Genomic DNA, 23,083 nt, shown 5'->3' with positions numbered 1-23,083 from the left:
TTATTTATTGTTAGGTCATCTTTCCCACCTATAAATACCCACCTTATTTCCTCATTTTATTCATCAAGCTTTCTCAAGCAAATCTTCTCTCTATACACATTCTCAAATATAGTTTTAGTTCTTAGTAGTGAAGAAATACTATTCCGGTGATTCATATATTCCGGGTAGTACACAAAACGTTCCGGCAAGGAGAGAAGCTAGGACTCAAGAGTGTTCATTAAGTCTTCCGGTACCAACTAAAGCTTCGGTTTCCAGGTATGTAAGGTTTCAATGAGAGTATTCCTTCCACTCTCATGTCTAAATTATTTTGATTATATGATAAATTATATTTATTTTCTTTAAGCTTTACTCTAAGTTATGTGGTGTTTATCCATGAATTCTTCCATCCATATAGTCCAAAAACTCTTTCAATTAAGTCTCTTGATTTCAAGTAATATTTTTGTTATGGTAATTTTTATTTTTACTTAATAGTATGAATCATGGTTAAACTAATGATTATTTGTCTATTTTGATACAACATAATTTTATATGTATGAATTGATGGTTTACAAGTAATTCCTCTATTTATCTATTTAAAGGTTCTTGAAATTCATGGTGGGTTGTTTAAAGCATGATTTTTAATGAATGGATTTCAAAGTATTTATGAATATTTATTTACATACATATTTGCAAGTCGAAGTGATTTGAACTCACCTAGTTTTACTATGTTTTTAATAAAGTTTGACTTGAAAGCTTTGACTCCAAATAAATATTTATGAAAGCAATATATATGATCAAAAAGGGAGTCTTATGAAATGAAAGAATGATGAAATGATATGAATAATGGATTCTTTATGCAATAAGGACAATTCTTGCATATTTGAATTATCAAATGTTTTAATGAGCTATTCTACCGAATATGATGTTTGAATTCTCAAGTTATATGCTATGAATATTTTGAAGTATTAAACTATTCCGTGGGATTGACTTAGCACCGAATGAGGCATTGAGGTGGGATTCGGTAAGGGAATCCTAGTAGCAACCCCTTGTCTCATTAACTATGTGTCAACATAGGAGCCCTTGTAGGCTTAGGCTAATGGATCCATAAATAGCCCTTAAAGTTAAAGTTAAAGAAATGAATGAAGTTGACGGAGTTCTACCTGGCAAGTAGTCTCCCCGGCCAACGTAGGGGGTTATGTTGGATTCCATGTAATAGCTCGCATGGTCTTAAATGTCGGTTATGGTTAATTTCCCACAAAATGAATGTTTTAAAGGATATCCTTATGATTTATTATGCATGTATTACATTATGTTCCATATTACATAAATGTTATAATATTTTCTCAATGTTCATGCATCCTTACATACTTAGTACATTCAAAGTACTAACGCATACTCTTTTGCCTACATGATATCACCATGTAGGGATCGCTGCTCCTCCTCGTTCTCCTCCACGTGGCTAGTTGATATTCCATTGAAGACTACTTTTGGTGAGTTCCCATGTTCCGGGAACAATACTCCTTTGTCTTTCTAGCTTATGATATGTTAAGCTATTTTATTATGGTATTTCTTCTATTATGATTGAGGGTGAGCTAGGAACTTGTCTTAGCCCCATTAAATCTAATAGTTAGAGGTATTGTTGGACATATGTAAGTTGAAGATTTATTATTATGATTTCCGCTTGTCTATTTATCATCATTACCTATGAAAGGCTAAAAGAATGCTAAGAGGCTTGTTTGAGGTACTTTCGGGTTCCTCATTCGCCATGTCACGTCTAGGCCCTAGGCTTGGGTCGTGACAGGTACCTGTTGTCTTGGTACTCATACTACACTCTGCATCTACTTTCGTGATGCAGGACTAAGCACCAGCTATCGTCGTGGATAGATCGAGCCTGTTCAGTCAACTTCGGAGACTAGGGTGAACACTTGGCATTTTTGGATCATTTCTGTCTCCTTTAGTATGGATGATCCGTCTTTTGTCTTTTGAGACTAGAAAGTTGTTGTATATACTTCTGGTCCACTTTCGGGACTTGTACTCGTCTTTTATATTGTAGCAGCTCTGTACTTGTGACTTCCAGGTTTTGGGAGGGATCTGTAGTTGTTTATATCATGTTTTGGTCTACTTCTGCTTATTCTTTCTCCTTATTCTTTCTGCTTATTTTTATAATTCGCCACTCTTGTTTAGTTTCTGCCCTCAAACCCATTACTTGAAGTTTTGGGTTGACAGGTTGACTTATCTACTAGTGGGTTATAGAGGTGTCATCATGACCTGAGGAATTGGATCGTGACATATATGCCCTTTTATCAAAGGAAAAAAAATTAATTTTAAATTTATATTTTTGATTTTTAATTTAAAAAAAATTCATGTAAGGGTATATATAATTCTTTTCACGCATGATTTTTTTTTACTTTTTGATTATCATTATTTGAGTATCTTATTCTTATTTTATTTTTTTCCTTTATTCTTCAGAGTAAAAATATGAGGAAAAAATGTGAATGAAAAAAAATAAGGCAAAAAAATTCAAAACTAATTATTTTTTGGATATATTATAATTTATATTTTGTATCTATAAAAACATTGAGGGTATAAATGATTGATTTTACAAGAAAATTAGTGAAAAACCCATCAAAATAATAAATATAAATTAACCGTTAAATAAAAAAATCCAAAAAATAATGTGTGAAAAGTATCAAATATATCCCTACATAAATATTGTTTTAATAATAATTTATTTTTGTAAAAATGTAATTAAAATAGATTTTTTTTTACTTTCATTAAAGAGAAAATATAGGTACGGTATATGAATCACTTTTATAACTAAAAATATATCAACTTTAAATTACAAATACTTTAAGGGTCTATTTGGAAAGTCACCTAGTAATTATAATTGGTGTAATTATTATGATAGTAATTATTAGCCTAATAATTAGACAACTTAGTAATTACAATGGCCTGTTTCTTTGCAGAATATAATTACAGTGTAATTACTAGTGTATTGTTTGGTTATACAAGTGCAATCATTATATTATATTAAATTTTAAAAATAAAAGTTAATCTTTTAAAATTTAAAATTTATATTAGACAAATAAAGACATTTGTAAATGATATTAAATTAAATATTTAAGATATATATTAATTAATTAGAATATGTTCTTAAAGAATATTATAAAAAATAATATATTTATATTTTTTAAATTAGTTATTTTAATTAATTTAATCATAAAAACTAAAAGTATAAGATTTTTATGAACATCATGAAATTTATGTTTGAAAAAAATATAAATATTATAAATATAATGTCATAAAATTATTAAAATATTCTATCAAGTTTAACTAAAAATAAATAGTTTGGAATGTGAAGTATCAAGTCAATACTACTAAAACAAATGAAAATTAAAAATATGAAATAAATTCTAAATTCAAAATAAAAAATTTAACATAACACTCTTATATCAAATTTCAATACAACGTACATAAATATGATTTAAAAGAAAAGGAAAACGTAAGTTTATAACCTTATTTAATAATGAATTCTACTTTAATTTAAAAATTAGAATACTAACAAAATTATGCAAATAAAAAAATAAGAATAATAAATAAATAAATAATATAAAAAATTGCATGGAATCACATGAAAAAGTAAAGGTTGAGAATGAGAAGGATATAAAATATAAATAATAAAAAAAAAGTATATATTTTTAGAAAATATTAGAATAATAAAAATATTTTTTAAAAAATAATAGAAACAAAAAAAATTAAAATGAAAAATATATAAAAAAAAATGAAAGAGGAATTTTAAAAAGTTTCATGTAATTACACGGTATAATTACACGAATTGTTTACCCTCACTTGAAAATTGAAGAGTGTAATTACTCTCCTTCAATTACACTCAATTCCTCTCTTATCAAGTAATTACTTCCTCCATATCATATTAAGTGAATTTTTTAAGGATTTTTCGTTGTTCAAAATAATTGAATTGTTGAAAGTTCAAGATAGATGTTTAAAACTTTTTCCATATTTGCCCTTTTGTTTATTAAAATTTTATATTTTCTAGAAGAAAAATCATACCATTTACAAAGTTATATTCATGATTTTTACAAAAGACAATAATAAAAAATATAATTTAAATTATGTTCTTACATATTTTTTTTAATATATATACATTGCCTCAAGAAGATACATCAAATCAGATTTGACTTTCCAAACATGCCCTAAATATGTTTTTGACTTGTCGCTTCCGTAAATGAACTCTCTGTTAATTGATGCCAAAAGTATCTAAATAAGGATAAAACCAACGCCCAACGGTAACCTGTGGGCCAAAGAGAAGTTAATTCCCTAGAAAGGAACTCCAGCCTGGACCCGTAGTGACTAGGTCCTTGTAACGGGCCGGCATTGATTCCCAAATAAGAAAAAAGAAAATGCAAAGTTGTACTCTGTTAAGTCACGAAAAAGGCATCTTTTTTTTAATTTTTAATTTGGATCTCATATTCATAATGACTCTTTTAATAAAATTTTCTTAGTATTTGAGATTCCTGATTTAAAATATGAATAATCTTACTACGGTAGTTCAATTCATTTTATATGAACAAGGGGTTATGTAAAGAACCAATACTTGTACTTGAAAGAATACGTTAGTTAACGTGCTTCGCTTTCTTCAATACTGTTTATTTGTAAAAAGGCATCCTTGCTCACATCGACGGTCGGTCAGCGTCGGAAGATTATTATTCCGATCCACTTTAGCCATACTCTACGACCCTCAAATTCATAATTCTCAACTTCTCCTCTGCCGGATCTTAAAATGGCGGAGGAATTTGTGAAATCAGTTGAAGATGGTGTACATCTAGCGAAAAGGATTTATTTCGGCAAGGATAGGGCGGTAGCGCCACCAAAGCCAATGACAGCGATGGAGAAAGCGTCACTGTCTTACCTGCCGGAGTCTCCTATGTTGTACGCTGTGATAGGTGATCCTGCTATTGTTGATAATCCGGATATTCCGAGCTACCAGCCTCACGTGCACGGAAGGTGTGATCCTCCTGCTTTGATTCCTCTTCAGATGAACGGGATTTCACTTGAAGCTGATTGTTATTTGGATAAGGCGTTCGTAACTGTAACAGGATCATGGCGTGTGCATTGTGTCATGGGTAGCCGTAGTTGCGACTGTCGGATCGCCGTCCCCATGGGTGAACAGGTAATTCAACAATTTTTCTTCTTCTCAGTTATCGATACCTGTTAACATCTTTTTTTGAAATTAATAAAGTAGAGATCGCATAACCAATCAAAAAGGAAAAAAGAAAGAAAGTAGAGATCGCATAAAGCTGTTAGTCTTAGAGAGAGAAAAAGCTTCTCCCTGTATTAGGTTATATATCTGAACAGTGTAAAGAATATTTACACTATTGCTGTAGTGTAATCTTTAATTTAGTAGTCAAAGCTTTCTTGCTCTCTTTTCGAGTTAATCGTATCAGGTTTGCTTTTAGAAGTTGCTGGTAGGTCAAGATTATTTCAGCTTTGTGGTGTAAAATGACATTACAAACTGTTAGTACACAATCTAATCTCTTGGGAAATGTTTAATCCTGGGGTAATTGGTGTGATGAATAATCTACTGGTAACATGGTAATAGGAATCTTTTGACTGCTTACAAATATTTTTTCAGGTTTCTCTCTTAGTAGGACAAAGATTGCAGAAGCTGGTAGTAATATGCTCCTCTTTGTGAATAATTTATTACCTTAGAAAACAATGAGATTTATATTTTTACCATCTAAAGATGCTGATGATCTTGATAACACAGTTCTCTTCTTTTTTTTTTATTAAAAAAAAGAAAATTAAGAATACATTTGGATTTTTTTAAAGTTTGTATTATGATTTTCTCGCTAGCTTCTGAATTTTAGAGGCAATGTAACATGTCTAGTTGTGAGGTGTAGCATGTCTAGCTGATAGGTATGTTCCCCATTCTGGTTCTCCGTATTAATAGTTACAAAGAGTGATTGTGTTTCTTCTTTCTTCTCCTGTGTTCATTTTTTGGTTGAAGGAGATTCCATTTCGTCTTTTTGTTGTGAGAAGAAATGAACAAAATTTAGTCCGTTTGATGCTTTTATGATGTGAAGCAAAGAGGCGACACAAACTAGTTGGAATTAAGGCTTTGCTGTTTTTCTAACATTTACATTAGGCCCGGTGTTTGTCAGGTAGAAATTGTACCTTTGGATATAAGGATAAGTGTGAGATTCTCTTCTAGTTTCGAGAGTCTCTAATTTGTCTTAAAAGTCAGGTTATTTATATTGGAATGAAATGGACATGAGTAGAGCAGAATGGACATAGAGGTTCATATAGCTGACCCAACTAATTTGCGAAAGGGGAGTTGTTGATGACTGATTGGCGCTTTCATGATATGGGAGTTGCAGCATGAAAAAGATCGCATCAACTGTATCTCATTAAATATGTTGTCAGCACAACATTGATCTCAACTGCTGTCTCATTAAACGTTTGCTTCTTATTCGTTATCAAAAAGTATATATTTTCTGCTTATGTTAGATTCTGAATCCCGAGCCTCATGTTTTTTGTTTCACAAAAGTGAAACATTGCTGATTGTTTGTTCTCAAATGATGAATTATTTGGCTAACAGGGTTCAATTCTAGGTGTTGAGGTTGAGTTGCCCAGGAAATCTTACAGCACTAAAATAGTTACCTTGGATGATGAAAGCGAAACAGAAAAGGTAGCCAAAATTGAAGATGGATGTTTTCTGAAGCCCCACATTTTTACCCTTACAATACCACAGGTAAATTTTTCAGCATTCTATATAACCTACTCTCTTCCTCATTATCATTCATTTTAATTATGTGCTTACCTCTTTAGGTGGATGGTGGAACCTACATCTCTGTCACGATTAGATGGTCTCAGAAGTTATTATATTGCAATGGCCAGCTAACTTTGGACGTACCCTTTAGTTTCCTGGACTTCGTTACTCCAGCTGGAAAAAAAATATCTAAAAAAGAAAAGATACAGCTTAATGTTAACTCTGGTCCTGGAACAGAAGTTATATGCAAGAGCACTAGTCACCCTCTGAAGGTAGCCTGTTATATATTCCACTGATTTATAGTTTTGTGGTTGGTGAAAAATTGTGACATCAGGTTATATTTGTTTTTGGTTAGGAGCGACAACGTCATGCAGGAAGGTTGGGCTTCTTTTATGAATCTGAAGTCCTAAATTGGTCAAGTGGTAACTTTGTTTTTTCTTACGTGGTAGGTCTTACATGAATTTTTGTTTGATCATATAATATAAAGCATAGTCCTAACTTCCTGGAAAGGAAGGTCAAACTATTAGTTACTAGGGTAACTATGTTACTATTTTTTCTAGCTTCAGCATATTAAAGTGACATTTTCTATAAATCTGTTCACAATTTGGGATGTGAGAAACTCTTTCATCCATCACCACTCCGTTTTCAGGTTTCCCCAAGTCATACTTATGGAAGTGTACTTTTGCAATCACCCCCATCACTTGACAGCGACCAGAGAGAGATGTTTTGCTGCTCTCTTTTTCCGGGAGACCAGCACTGTAGGAAGGTTACCACTCTTTATCTTTTCTTAATTTAACCTTTGCATTTAAAATTTGTTCCCCAAAAGTTTGTTTTTATGACAATTTTAAAGGAGACCAATGGAAATCTGTCAGTTATTCTTCTACATTCAGCATCTATTGAGTCCTATCATGTTCCATTTTTCATGCCAATTGCTAGTTTCTATTCTAGGTCAAACACTGTAATTGACTTGCTAAACGATAGGTTGATTGTCAGGTTCGGCTAAAACAAGTATTTGCAGTTATCGGTACATGATCATGCATATTCATGATTAACACACTTGGTTTGTCTAGAAGATTACTTGATCATGCATATTCATGATTAACACACTTGGTTTGTCTAGAAGATTACTTGATTAGCATTCACTTTCCGAAAGTGGAAAATAAGCTACCACAGCAATAGTATTTCTTATTTCCATATTTATCAGAGTTTTTATATAATCTGTGAAGGAATGATCAACAAATAACATTTAGACGTGATCATGCATATTCATGTCCAACTCACTTGATTCTCCTAGAAACTTGATTAGCATTTACTTCTCGAAGGTGGGGTAAAATTAGATACATGAGCAATACCATTTATTATGGCCATATTTATTTGAGTTTTTATATTATCTCTGAAGGAATGAGCAACCAATAACATGTAACAGGAGGTAGGTAATCTTGTACTTGCAGAATATTTTGACTTGTTTTTTTCATTTTCTGTTTTCCAAGTCTCTCTTATTGCTTAATAAGGGCTGTTATATGACTGATGTGGCATTGTTCTTCTTGTACTTATTAAGGAAAAACTTTCGTCATTGTCACTTGAAATTTCTGACAGGTCTTCAGAAAGGAAGTGGTATTTGTTGTTGATATAAGTGGGAGCATGAAGGGAAAACCAATTGAGGATACCAAACAAGCTCTTTGTACAGCCTTGTCAAGGCTTGATTCTCAAGATCTGTTTAACATAATAGCTTTCAACAACGAAAAGTATCTTTTTTCATCATCACTTGAGTTGGCAACCAAGAAGACTATTGAAAACGCAACTCAGTGGATTGGAACAAATTTTATTGCTGGTGGTGGCACAAATATTTTGAATCCATTGACTCAGGTCATACTCGTTTTTTAGATAACTGTGTCAGGTTATATTATTCTTTTTCATCTATTTTAGTTAGTTGCAAGCTATATGTTTTGTATGTTAATTGTCTCATCTATTGAGTCGGAGTAGATGATCTATCTGAGAGTATCAATCGTCTACTTTTTATGAAAAACATGTAGAATGAAAAGAAAATATAACAGTGGTCTGCTCAGTATTTGTATAAATTGCTTCCATATGAGCATAATATCAAGGTTATAATGAACAGAATCGCCAGGTTATTCTTCTTTTGCATCAATAACAGTTGCTATAAACAGTGACATGCAACTGAAACACTTATTATTCTCCAAACTTTTACATGGACTAGGACATTGAGTCTGTCATATGATTTATATCAATTTTTTATCTATGGTTATAAAATGATTCAAGGGTGCGTTTGTTGGTTTGCATGGTTGCTTTAGTTGCTTCATGTGCATCTTCTATGACTGCATCAAACTAGACACTAGGCTAAGAGTGCAATTTAGGTGACGTTCTATTCAAACCTATGATAGATAAAAACGTTTTCGGTGTCAACTAATATTTCCTCTTTGATTGAGTTATAACCTATGATCGGCAAGAAGTTTTGGGCCACTATTTTTAGATATTCACAATCGATCATCCCCTCTCAATGTGTGAGATGCTATTTAATGACAGTGGTTTCATCCCAAAAATATCTATAGGACAATAAGGGCCTAGTTGTTAGTTGAATATCATTTGTTGAGCATTTGAAAGGAGAAACTAATATCCTTTTTTTTCACAAGTATATAAATTAAAAAAAAATGTGGTCAATATCTAACAAGAAGTATTAACAGCATACATTCATCTTCATCGCTTACTATTCCTAGAATGTTGAGTTCATGATATTCAAGTTCTACTGAATTCATAGAACTTTATCATACCTGTATTTTCTGAAAAATCTAAGACAACACTTTTACCTTTATCAGGCCATGGAGATGTTTTCCTATACCCAGCAACACATTCCGATTATTTTCCTGGTCACTGATGGAGCTGTTGAAGATGAAAGACACATATGTGATGTTTTGAAGAGTCATCTGATTCAAAACCAGATGATATGCCCGCGGCTTTACACATTTGGCATAGGTATGTATCTGGAAGAACCATCGCCTCCTTCAAAGCTTCCCCACCCCCACCCTTAAGGAAAGTAGTTCGGAAGAGGAGATGCATTAATCTCCAATTTTAACCTGACTAATATTTGCTCAAAAATCTTACAAATCTATGTAACGATATTTTTCATTTCATCACATTGTCTGTATGCATCTAAGCTCGGTAAGAACTTGGTTTAGTAGGTTGTGTGAATCTTTTGAGGATGTAACCACAATTTTACCTATGCATCCCATTAGACACCTAAATCATGATCGTCTTAGATTTGGGGAGTTCACATCTTATTTTTTTTTACCAAGATTCTAGGGATCTGAATTGAATTATTTGTCCTTTGAGGTAGATTTATGCTCTTAATAACCAATTCTAACTTGACTAATTTCAGGATTGTTCTGCAACCATTACTTTCTCCGCATGCTTGCAGTGATGAGTCGTGGCCACTATAATGCTGCTTATGATGTTGGTATGTTCAGTGATTCTACAGCTCTTACAACAAGATTGAAAGATGGCATTATAATTATTACTTCTCGTTTCAAGGATTAAAATAGTTTGATTTGCTTCAAGATAAATTACTTTTTGATCTTGTCACTCAACTTGATATAATAAATTAATAATGTTACATAGGTTTCCTGCATTTTCGCATGCCTAATTGTATGCAGTTGTTGATTTTAGTTGCCTTCTCATTATGTTTGGTGGTCTTGTACAGATTCCATTGAAGTTCGTATGGAACAGCTGTTCTCCAGGGCATCATCCGTCATTCTTGCGAATATTGCCTTTGAGAACCTTGATGGACTTGAAGATTTTGAGGTGCGCATGTGAGGATATTTGTTCTTTTATTGGTAGTTCTTGGATGGATCACAATTATGACAGTGCTGCTAACATTTAACTAATAACAAATCTATCAGTCCTACATCATTTTGAAGAATTGGATACATTCCCTACATATAATATGGATATAACTTAAGTATGATCTGCATGCTTTATCATTATATGTTGTCGAAGTTTCGTGCTGTTTCCTACATGATTTCATACTTCCTAAGGAAACTACCCTTCAACTTTCAATAGGTGTTTCCCACTCCAATTCCAGACCTTTCATCCAAAGGTCCATTAGTGTTGTCAGGCAGATACCGAGGAGTATTCCCGGAGAAGCTTAAAGCTAAAGGAGTCCTTGCAGACTTGAGTAACTTCTCCCTGGATCTGAAAGCTATACAGGCAAAGGACATACCTCTTGATAAGGTAACATAACTGTCTTAGGCTGCATTTCTATTAAAATTAAGACGTCTAAATCTGAATTATTAAAATGTTGTGTATAGATCTGAACACTGAATAATTAAAGACTGTTTGTTTTTTAATATCTGAATATGCATAATTTATTGATTTGTAATAAATATGCAATTCAAATTTTAAAAACAATTAAATATTATATCAAGAAAATATTAGATAAAACATTAACTTGAACAATAAAATTATTATTTAAGTGATAAATTAAATATTTAAAGATATATGTTAAATATAATTATTGAGCTATCTAAATTATTCAAAAAAGATATATCGATAAAAAAAGTGATTGTGACGAAATGCAATCATAAACATTTAAATTTAACATATCATAATCTATTAATCTAACTTATCCAACAAACTAAATTAATTATTATAAAGTTCTGATTTAGACTCTATAAATACAGAGTATTTGAATAACTAACTAACAATCATCTAATTTTTGACATTTCAATACGATTTTTTTTTCAACTAACGAAATATTGAATTCTCAAGTATTTCAACTTCTTGGCATCAGTTTGAGTGCAAGTTGCTCTTGCATATCGTTCATTATCAGAGAATCTTCAACTGTCCAGCTAGGTCCATTTGTTTCCTCCAATATTTTTTCTTGTGGTCCTTTTTCATCAAATATTACTTAAGGTGTATCAAATTGATTAAACAAGTCACCATTGATGGGTTCCTTCCTAATAAAATTATTAACCGTAAAGCATGCTATAACAACATCTTTTTGAATATTAATAGGATATGGAGCCATCTTGTCCAATATAGGAAAACTTGCTTTCAGTACTCCATAAGAACGTTCAATAACATTTCTAAGTTGTGCATGAGCATGATTAACTCTTCCTCCTTAGACGATAATCTCTTAATCAATATCTAATATTATGACACGGTGCTAGAAATCCTCGAGTATTAGAATATGCTGCATCACATAGATATAAAACAATTACGTTATGCGATAAACATTTTATTCTTCAAGAGATGATATATTATGAATAACAAACTTCAATTATCCTCACTAGAAACTTATTCACTTGTACCAAATCCCATTTGTATGTCATCTGAATATCATCAATTCAACGCATATTAATCTACTTATCTTTGAATGACAAATTCAATCTTTTTTTTAATAGGATTTACTTAAATGATAGATGTCCATAGTCCAATATGTAATCAGAAATAAACCGAACAAACATTTGAAAAGAAGAAAGATTTCATATCCTACCTAGAGCTTGTTTAGATTGGCTTATAGCTTATGACTTATAAGTCAAAAGTCATAAATTAGGATTTCTAAGTTTTATTAGTTTGACTTAAAAACAAGTGCTTAAAAATACCATTTTATTTTATCCAAACACTACAAAATTACTTTAAAATTATTTTATCTTAATAGCTCCTAAAATAAGCCAATCAAAACAGGCTCTTAGAATATATACTCACAGAACCGCCAATTATTTCATCATTAGCAACAGTTTTTGGCAAACCTAAATAGAATTAGGTTATAAGAAATATGTATACAATTTTTTCTTTGAATAAAATACAGTAAGGTCTAACTTGAGACTACTAGTAGATTATGACTAGACCAATATTTGACATGATACCAACCATAAAATTTTAGTGTTTGCCAAGTGTGTTTAATTATATCAAAAAGGGAGGGGGCCAAGTCAAATCTATGGTTTCATGTACACTGTGTCTCTAGCTAAGAGTAATAATGTGTATGTATATATATGTAAAGATTCTTTCATGTGACAAAACCAAACTAAAAATGATTTATGGTCAAATATTGGTTGCTGACCACTTATCATTTTCGGCCGAAAGGCAAACTAGTTTAATGTTTTTTCAATTCCCACGTTCATTACCTATTGATAAAGGTGTTTCACATATCAATTAGAACAAAAACTTCATTCATGAAACAAAGAGTCAGCTAACAAAAATTAATAAACAACGTACTTCTAAATAGTTTTAAAATCTTACCTATTCGAGAGGATTTTGAGTAGCTGATTGATATTTGGAGAAACAAAGGAAGAGGTGGCGGTGATACTTGAGAAAGAGAGGAAGAGTAGGCACTGATTTTATGGAGAAAGAGAGGAAGAGTACCGTTGATTTTATGAAACAAACACTTCCGAGATTTTTCTATAAATAAATTAGTGTGTTTATGTTGTTTTTTTAAAAAAAAGATGGGGAAGCAAAAAAGGGTTAAAATGGCTCTCTTTGGATTGAAATATATTTCAATTCCTTTCAATGATTTTATTAAAGCATTGAGGAGCTTTAAATAGACAATATAAAACATATAATCTGTATAGTTTTAAATTTAAAACTAACTAAAATATCTCAACAAACTAATCTATCTAATAAAAATTTAAAATTCAAATTATCCTAAACTTAAGCAACTTATTAGACTAAAAATTACAGCAGTAACTAAAGTAAATTTCAACATTCCTCTTTTGTTTTAGTTACTGCAATTTATAAAATTGCTCCTCCTCAATTTCTGCTTTAGTGGTTGGTGATTCATTGATTTTTTTGAACTTGCAAAATTTCTGCTGCTTTCTTTTTCTTATTTTGATTTTGTGCTTAAAAAACACCATCAATAATCTTCTCTTGTTTGAAAGTGCTTTCATTTGGAAATTGACTGGAGTTACAGAGAGTTGTTGTGTTTCTTCCATCACAATATCACATAAAAGATATGTTTCAAAATATGATTTCATTTTCACTGACCAATTCTGATAGTTTTTAGCAGTGAAACCTTTACATCTATATTTGTTGAAAATAGCCCTACGCTTTAAAAATAAGCACGGGTTGAAAGTGGTAGCCCGACGGGTTAAAATGGGTAGCCTTGACGGGTTAAAAAGGTAGCCCTGACGGGTTAAAAAAGTAGCCCTGACAGGTTAAAAAAGGTATGGTAGTTCTTTGAAAGAACTCACAGATCCCGTAAGATCAATAAAGCTCTGATACCACTGTTGTTTTTTTTTAAAAGATAAGGCAGCAAAAAAGGGTTAAAATGGCTCTCTTTGGATTGAAATATCTTTCAATTCCTTTCAATGATTTCATTAAAGCATTGAGGAGCTTTAAATAGCCAACATAAAACACATAATTTGCATAGTTTGAAATTTAAAACTAACCAAAATATCTCAACAAACTAATCTATCTAATAAAAATTTAAAATTCAAATTATCCTAAACTTAAGCAATCTATTAGACTAAAAATTACTGCAGTAACTAAAGTAAATTTCAACAGTTTAAATAAATTAATGTGTTTAAAAGAGTCTGAATGGTGTTGAGATTCTTTCTCAGATCTGACCGAATCAAGTGCAAACAAATGAGCCCAAATATAAAGGGAGAGATTCTTTCCCAGATCTGACCGAATCAAGTGCAAACAAATGAGCCCAAATATAAAGGGAACCACAAACAGGAAGTTCTTACCTCCTGAATCTGCATATTTCCTCCCAGGAAGAGCAAGTACAATGAAAGAATCATCTAAATGTTACTTTAGTAGCTGTACTGGCCTTTATATACCTGGTGGGCATTCATGAACATAAGTTTGTTGAAGGTGGTGGAAGACTTGGTGAAGGGAATCATGGTCTGAGTGTTTGTATTCAGCTGTGAGATTTTAGAGCTTCAACTATGTCTAGCGCTGAGCTCTTTGCTTGACTATACATATGCATCAATGCCTTTTTGCCTTTAGAAGTTTTAACAGTTCAACTATATATATCCTTAATTTGGCTGCTAGGAATTTTTTCTGGCTTTTCTGCTGCCTACTGAATTACTCTTTTCCGTTAGTAAAAGTGAAAATACTAGATTTAAGAGGATATTGATTCAATTGCTTTGTATGTTAAATGTGCAGGCGATAGCAAGGCAACAGATCGAACTACTTACTGTTCAGGCCTGGTTGACTGAAAATAAGGACCTTGAACAGAAGGTTGCTACCACCTCCTTTATTCCATTGAAATGCCTGGATGGATTGTTATTATGTGCTAAGTTTTGTCCGTGTATTCTAGACCTCATTGTTTTTTTAGGCTTTTTTTACCATCCTTCTACTTGCAGATAGCACAAACAAGTATACAGAATGGCATCATTTCTGAGTATACACGCATGATATTGATAGAGACCGATAGAGGCAAAGTAGTCACTGACTCAACCTCCAAGCGGAAGGTAAGGAGCTTTCTGATAAAAAAGAATTTGTGTTTATATAGCAGTTCTGAGTAGTCAATTGTAAGCAGAGTATACTTGAAAAACAAGTCCAAATAGCTATTTTCTAATTTTATTCGGTACATTTAAAATCTCTTCTTACTGGTATCGACTTGAGTTGTGCTATATGCAGTAAAACAATGAAGTTGCCGCAGTAGGCATAAATAGTCTAATGTGATTTGAAAGATTAGCACTCCATTGTAGTTTTTCTTTAACCAAAGCTTAATGAAGCAGGTTTCCACTGCTCCTAAGAAGATTGAAGAGCCTAAATTACAGAAAAAGATATTGCTACAGAATCTTGGGGCTGGTTTTGGTAACTACAGTGCTACAATTGAAAATATTCCTCCTGGAGCCACCGATACAAAACCTGAAACTGCAGAGATTCTAGCGAAGGCAGCATCTAATTGCTGCGGAAAGATGTGTGACATATGCTGTTGTATGTGCTGTATACGGATGTGTTCGAAAATGAACGATCAGTGTGCAATCGTAATGACACAATTCCTGGGTTCCTTGGCATGCTTAGGTTGCTTCGCTTGCTGTGAATTATGCTGTTCCGGAAATGATGGATGAGAAAGTTATTGCATAGCTTCCCTGCAATTCTGTTGTATATTTTGTCAAATGTGACAGTTTCAGACGATTGTCCTAGTTTACATTTAGTGTATTTTATGGTTCTTGTGAATAGTATGTATTTATCTTCACAAGTTGTACCAATTGCTTCACTGTAATGATGTAGAAATATAACATTTGCATGTTTGGCAATTATAGAAGAATAACGTTGAAGTAGACATGATTCTTTGCCGGAAAAATCATGTGGGTGCAAACTAAGTAAAAGTTTGTAAAATGGGGTTTAAGGCAAGTGAATTAGGTTTGATCGTGTTTCCTTTCTTTTTCGGCTAGGAACTATAGATAAAAGCAGAGAAGTAATATTAAAGACTGACAGTAAAAATGCTTGTTAATCTCAAGAGAGATTATCTATTTAGAACTTGAGATAGCTTGTTACAAATGGAAAACATGAAATGCTTTTTACTCCTATGCAATGGTTAATTTATAGGGCCAAATCTCTTGGATAAACTTACAAAAAGGCTAATGTAGATCCTATCAAAAGTGTATCCTAGATTGCACTTGAGTACTATCAGGTCAGCACAATTTTCGAGGTTTAGTGACAATTTCTTTATCAATGTGCTTTGTGCCTTGAAATTAACAAAGCTCCCGACATTGAGGACATTGCTTTCGGGGGGGCCAAAGTGGGTGTTAGTCGGGTCCGGAGACTTCATCATCTAAGAGGATGATATGATTCGATTGTATTGGATGATAATTCAATGGTGTATTGTAATTCCTTTTTCATTTTAGCTAGTAGGAAAACTGTTAGGAATTAGTTGTTAGGCATCTGGGCACGTGACTATACATATGGATCCCAAAAATAGTTATAACAACATGTAACCACTTTTCCCGCCTGTTGTGCTAGCTTTAAAAGCTGAACAGTAGCTCATTTTGTAATTTTCTCACAACTCTCTCTCTTTCTGAATATTGTTTAGCTCATTGAGCTGTGAGTGCATCTGTTTAAGAGTAGTTCATTATTCTAACTCTTTAGGAACACTCTGTTTTTTTTAGATTTGATTCCTTCATTTTGGGTGGTGCCAGAGCCCTGCGATTCTCGGAATTGTTGGCAGCCACGAGAGATCATAATACTAGGATGCAAGAGCTAAGCAAGGAGGTGGACACTCTCAAAATTCCATGGACACGGTGGTCTATTCTGTTTCCGATCTGCGACAAGTTTTGGATTCTAAGGTGGCGCAAGCCATGTATGAGATTAAGAAAATACTGACGACTAATTTGTCTGTTGTGGGCGAGGCAAATTCCTCTGAAGGAACTAGAAGAGCAGTTGTTCCAATCACTGCACTTGATAGAACTGACGATTATCAACTACTTACTCGGGAGTATCAGGTAGAATTTCTAAGATTCGAGGGCACAGGGTTGAAGGACTAGTTGTATAAGTGCGAGAAATTCTTCCATGTAGACGAAACTCCAGAAAGTTCTAAGGTGAAATTGGCTTCATGTCGAATGGAGGGAAGCGCCTTGCAATGGAATCAAGCCTATATGTAGCATAAAACATCAAGGGAATGACCCAGGCGGATTGAGTTTGCGAGTTGTTTATATGCTCGATTTGGATTTGAGTTGATTGATGATCCCATGGGTGATCTCAAAGACCTGCGCCAGGTATCTTCTGTGCAGAATTATATATAGATCTCTTTGATGAATTACTCACTTGACTAGAACTTTCTGAATATTATGTAGTGAGCTGTTTTGTGAGGGGCTTGAAACCTGAGATGGTTTAACAGTTAAGATGTTAGGCCCAGAACTTTGGCCAAAGCCATAGGGTTGACAATGATTCAAGAACAGACCTTGGTGGTAAATAAACAAGCTTTCCTTCAAGGACCTATTTTGTCCACCCCCAAAGAGTGTCAGATTTACTCCAACTTTTCAAAATAGTAACCAACCCTATCATAAAAGTGTGGCACTTTCTAAACCTTTGGGAACCCTAGTGGTAGCACTAAGCCGGCTTTTAAGAATCCTAGGTTGTTAACTGCCACTGAGATGGCAGAAAGAAGAAGCAAGGGACTTTGCAACTGTTTTCTTTGGAAGTGGAGGATGGTGCAGATTCAGAAGATCCTGAGGAAGATGTGATGGTGGATCTGTTAGACTCTTAAACTTATAAGAGAAATAAGGTTTTTACAGAACTTCTTTTCATTCAAAATGGCATATTACATAAGGCTTAGACACATAGCTATATAAGCCTTTTGAAAAAAAAAAGTAAGTAGAGTACCTAGTCAAGCACTTACAAAACAAATTCCATAAAACAAGGATTACCTTTTCTTTACAAACCAAACATAATATTTAATAGAGGACACTATTAGACTAAAAACTATCTAGAAAATCTCATTTTCTAACACTCCTCCTTGAGATTTTTCTTGGATACTCCCAGCTTAGCCCTTAGAACTTCAAATTTTCCCTTAGGAAGAGCCTTGGTCATGATGTCTGCAATCTGCTGATCTGAGCTGCAATGAACAAGTCTAACTTCGCCATCCTTCTCTGCTTGCCTGATAGCGTGAAACTTCACATTTATATGCTTGCTACGACCATGTTGCACTAGATTTTTGGCCATAGATATTGCTGACTTGTTGTCAACCTTAATGACAGTAGCTTCAATGTCATTTTTCTCCAGATCACATATAATCTTTCTTAACCATAGAGCTTGATTAGTTGCACCAGCAACGGCGATGTATTCAGCTTCTGCAGAAGATTGAGCTACCACCTCTTGCTTCTTTGAATTCCATGAGAACATGCCCGAACCAAGTGTAAAAGCATATCCAGAAGTGCTTTTCATATCATCAATGCTTCTTGCCCAATCACTATCTGAATAACCCATCAATTTTCCTTGCTCTTCCTTTTTAAACCAAATACCAAAATCAATAGTTCCCTTGATATACCTTAATGTTCGCTTAGCGACACCAAGATGAACTTGACTTGGAGTATGCATAAATCTCGACAAAAGACTTGCTGCAAACATGAGATCAGGTCTTATTGCTGTCAAATACAACAAACTACCTATTAGACTTCTATAAACTGCAGGATCAACCCTATCACCTCCTTCAAATTTCGAAATCTTTTCATTGTGAACTAGTGGGGTCGATACATGCTTGCATCTCTCCATCTTGAATCTTTTAAGAATATCCCATGCATATTTTCTCTCTGAAATGAAGATTCCATCTGTAGCTTGATGAATCTCCATTCCCAGAAAGTAGTTCATTTCACCCAAATCTGACATTTCAAACTTGGTCTCCATTTCTTGCTTGAATTGATTCATCATAGCTTCATTGCTTCCTGTTAACAGAAGATCATCAACATAGAGTGACACCAAAAGCACATCTCCTCCTTTAGCCTTCTTCACATATAAAGTGGCTTCATTTTCACTTCTCTTGAAGCCACAATAAATAAGATGAGAATCAATCTTACTGTACCAGGCTCGAGGAGCTTGCTTGAATCCATACAATGCCTTATGTAGCTTGTACATTTTATCCTCCATTCTTGCAACTTGAAATCCTTCTGGTTGGTCGATATAAATCTCCTCCTGCAGCTGTCCATTTAAGAATGCTGATTTCACATCCAAATGATACAACTTCTAATTTGATTGAGCTGCCAAAGCAAATAGAAGTCTTATTGTATCATGTCGTGCAACTGGTGCAAATATGTCTCCATAATCCAGACCTGCAACTTGCGCATAACCTTTCACAACAATCCTTGCCTTGTATTTATAAACTGAACCATCTGGATTAAGTTTGGTTCGATAAACCCATTTCACCCCTATTACATTTCTGTCTTTGGGTTTATCAACCAGCTTCCAAGTATCATTCTTCTCTATCATACCAATCTCCTCCTTCATAGCTTCAATCCAAACTTCATGTCTTGATGCTTCTTGATAGCTATTTGGTTCTGAGATTGCAATATTATATCTTTCATATATCTCAGAAAGGGACTTTGTTTTCAAAATGGGCAAATCAAGTGAGGATTCCCCATCTGATTCTTCATCTTTCTCAATTTGCTCCTTATCCCAGTTTCAATAAGCATGCTCATCTACTACAACATCTCTTATGATGGAAATACTTTTTGTTTGCAAGCTGAAAACTCTATAACCTTTGGCTTGCGATGAATAACCAATAAAGATCCCCAATTCACCGTTCGGTTCAAGTTTGCTTCATTTGACTGAAGGAACATAAGAATAGCAAATCGAACCAAAGATTTTTAAGTGCTTGGCAGATGGTTTTGTTCCACTCCAAGCCTCAATAGGAGTTTTTTTATCCACAGCTTTAGTTGGCAGCCTATTTAATAAATATACTGAAGTATAAACAGCTTCTGCCCAAAACCTTTGCTGTAGTTTCTTTTCAAGCAACAAACATCTAGCCATTTCAACAACAGTCCTGTTCTTCCTCTCCGAGACTCCATTTTGTTCGGATGAATAACTTACTGTCAACTTGTGATCAATCCCCATATCTTCACAATACTTATTGAACTCATTTGAGGTGTATTCACCACCATTGTCCGATCTCAAAGACTTCAGCTTACAACCACTTTGTCTTTCAACAAAAGCTTTAAATTTCTTAAAAATTGAAAATACTTGGGACTTGTTACTCAAAAAATACACCCAAGTCATCCTTGTTAAGTCATCAATAAAGAGAAAAAAATATTTATTTTGTCCTAAAGATGATGTCTGCATAGGTCCACACACATCAGTGTGAACTAATTCAAGTTTTTCAGTTGCCCTCCAGGTAGCACTTTTAGGAAATGATTTCCTGTGTACCTTACCCATCTGACATGCCTCACAAACTTCTTTAGATAGTGAGATCTCAGGTAACTCTTTAGTCAAGTCTTTCTCATACATAGACTTTAAAGTAGCATAGTTAAAATGCCCATATCTTTTGTGCCACAACCATGACTCATCCATACTTGCAAAATTTGCATTATCAAACATCCCAAGTAAAGGAAAAGATTTATCCACCATTTGTACTTTAACAATCAAATTATCTTTTGAGTCAAAAACCAAACAATGTTTGCCCTTAAAAATTAAGGAACAACCTTTCGACATCATTTGAGACACACTTAACAAGTTACATGCTAAACAAGGAACATACAACACATCATGTATAAACTTTGTACCTTGTATAGTTTGAAAGGCAACTGAAACCTTTCCATGTGCATCGACTATTTCACCATTTCCCATCCTAACTTTAGCTTTGAACGACTTGTCAAGTGTGTGAAACAAGAGATCATTGTGCAACATATGACTCGTACATCCACTGTCTATGAACCATGAGGATTTGTTGCTTGTGTTTTCTTCATGAGAAGCCATAAACAATCTTTCTTCTTCCTTTTCCGACTCTTCAATAAAATTTGCCTGCTGCGCATGATGTTGTTGTGGTTGATTCTGCTTGGCCCTGTAATTTTTCTCAATATGACCCATCTTTTTACAAAATCTACATTGAATGGATATCTTTCCTTTGAACCAACAGTCTTTTTCTTGATGATTGGTTCTTTTACAATGGCTGCAAGGTGGAAACTTCCCTTTCTTTGAAGATTCCTTCCATGGTTTTCCCTTTGCTACTTTATCTCCTTCCATCCTTCTATTGTCCTTCATAGGCTGCTTGCCTTTATGTTGTGCCTGAAATGCCACTTCTGCTACTTCTCCATCTCTTATACTTGATCTTTGCTCTTGGGCTTGTAACTTGCTGATCAGTTCTGCAACTGATAAAGTCTTCAAATCACAAGATTCCTCTATTGCTGAAATCTTGGACTCAAACCTTCCTGGTAAGCTTATCATCATCTTCTCCACCACTTTTGAATCTGGAAAGGTTTCACCAAACAACCTTATTTTGTTTACAATTTCCATAAGTTTGGCAGAATACTCTTTCATAGTATCTCCTTCTTTCATCCTTAACATCTTCTCTTTTGAGAGTTAAGAGTTTGACAGCCTTCACTCTATCACTTCCATCGAACTCCTTTTTTAGCTTCTCCCATGCTTCTTTAGGTGTTTCACAAGTCATTATTCTTGTGAAAATCACATCTGAAAGTGCTGAATGAAGACATGTGAGAGACTTTGGTTTCCTTGACTTTGAATCTTCATAAATCTTCATTTGTACAACTGTTGGATTTGGTCCAAGTGGAGGAGGATCATCTTCACTTTCTATTATTTCCCATAGACTAAGAGCTTTGAGATAAACCTTCATCTTTATCACCCATATATGATAATTTTCTCCTGTAAACATAGGAGGGCCTGCACCCAAGAAGTTGTTGGATGCCATGTTACTACTGCTCAGCTATCACCCTAGAAGAACTGGAGAAAACCTTAGTTTCTTGCCTTCACAGATCCCTCAAGAAGAAGGGCTCTTGATACCACTGTTAGACTCTTAAACTTATAAGAGAAATAAGATTTTTACAGAACTTCTTTTCATTCAAAATGGCATATTACATAAGGCTTAGACACATAGCTATATAAGCCTTTTGAAAAAAAAAAGTAAGTAGAGTACCTAGTCAAGCACTTACAAAACAAATTCCATAAAACAAGGATTACCTTTCCTTTACAAACCAAACATAATATTTAATAGAGGACACTATTAGACTAAAAAACTATCTAGAAAATCTCATTTTCTAACAGGATCCAGGAGAGTTATTATCTATGATGGCTCAAGGGTTAGAGACAGATTCAATAGGCTCTATTTTCCCCCATGTATTAATCCATGCTATGATTGGAATTCATGACTTTAGGACCATGAGGGTGACAATATCTGTTCTAGGAAAGGCTATCCAAGTATTAGTAGACACATGGACAACTCACAACTTCTTAGACACCAATATAGCCAAAAGGTTGGGATGTGTTATTACTTCCATTGCTCCTTTTAATATGTCCATAGCTGATGGTAACAAAGTTCAAAGTCATTACATTTGTAAGAAAGTAGATTGGAAATGCAACGGGTTTTCTGATATGCTGGTAGTGCCTATTGGGGGATGCAACATGGTCTTTGAAATTCGGTGGTTGATCATATTGGGAGATATCATGTGGAACTTCAGAAAATTGAAGATGGATTTTAGTATTAAGGGACAAAAAATCTCACTTAGAGGTGCTCAACCACCTGCAGTGAGAATGGTTCTAGCTGGCCAAATGGATAAAATTTTAGCTAAGCCTGCTGAGCTATGCATGATCTCAGTGGGAATGCTATTAGAAGGAAGGTATTCGACTATGTTCTATGGAAGGTGAATTAACAGATGATTCACAACAATAAGATTAACCGAGTTGTTGAAC

The 23,083-nt window shown here is 33.8% G+C and overlaps 1 protein-coding gene across 1 annotated transcript; it reads left to right on the top strand.

The window, feature by feature from the left end:
- The first annotated feature begins 4,494 nt into the window (after nt 1-4,494).
- Nucleotides 4,495-16,016, top strand: LOC129893066 (uncharacterized). Its single transcript, XM_055968558.1, has 13 exons — nt 4,495-5,167; nt 6,596-6,748; nt 6,826-7,038; nt 7,122-7,211; nt 7,416-7,532; nt 8,363-8,632; nt 9,601-9,757; nt 10,161-10,238; nt 10,482-10,582; nt 10,841-11,011; nt 14,888-14,962; nt 15,088-15,195; nt 15,466-16,016. The coding sequence occupies exons 1-13, from the start codon at nt 4,778-4,780 to the stop codon at nt 15,799-15,801; spliced, it is 2,259 nt and encodes a 752-aa protein (XP_055824533.1). The 5' UTR covers nt 4,495-4,777; the 3' UTR covers nt 15,802-16,016.
- Nucleotides 16,017-23,083: the final 7,067 nt, after the last annotated feature.

This window comes from Solanum dulcamara, chromosome 6, assembly GCF_947179165.1.
Source record: "Solanum dulcamara chromosome 6, daSolDulc1.2, whole genome shotgun sequence".
NCBI classification, from domain to species: domain Eukaryota; kingdom Viridiplantae; phylum Streptophyta; class Magnoliopsida; order Solanales; family Solanaceae; genus Solanum; species Solanum dulcamara.
Note: the sequence above shows the minus strand (reverse complement) of the source record. Positions and strands in the feature narration are given on the sequence as shown.

Coding starts and splice junctions, on each gene's coding strand:
- LOC129893066 (XM_055968558.1), top strand. CDS start 4,778: ATGGCGGAGGAATTTGTGAAATCAGTTGAAGATGGTGTACATCTAGCG. Junction 5,168..6,595: donor CCGTCCCCATGGGTGAACAG/GTAATTCAACAA, acceptor TTTGGCTAACAG/GGTTCAATTCTAGGTGTTGA. Junction 10,583..10,840: donor ATGGACTTGAAGATTTTGAG/GTGCGCATGTGA, acceptor AACTTTCAATAG/GTGTTTCCCACTCCAATTCC.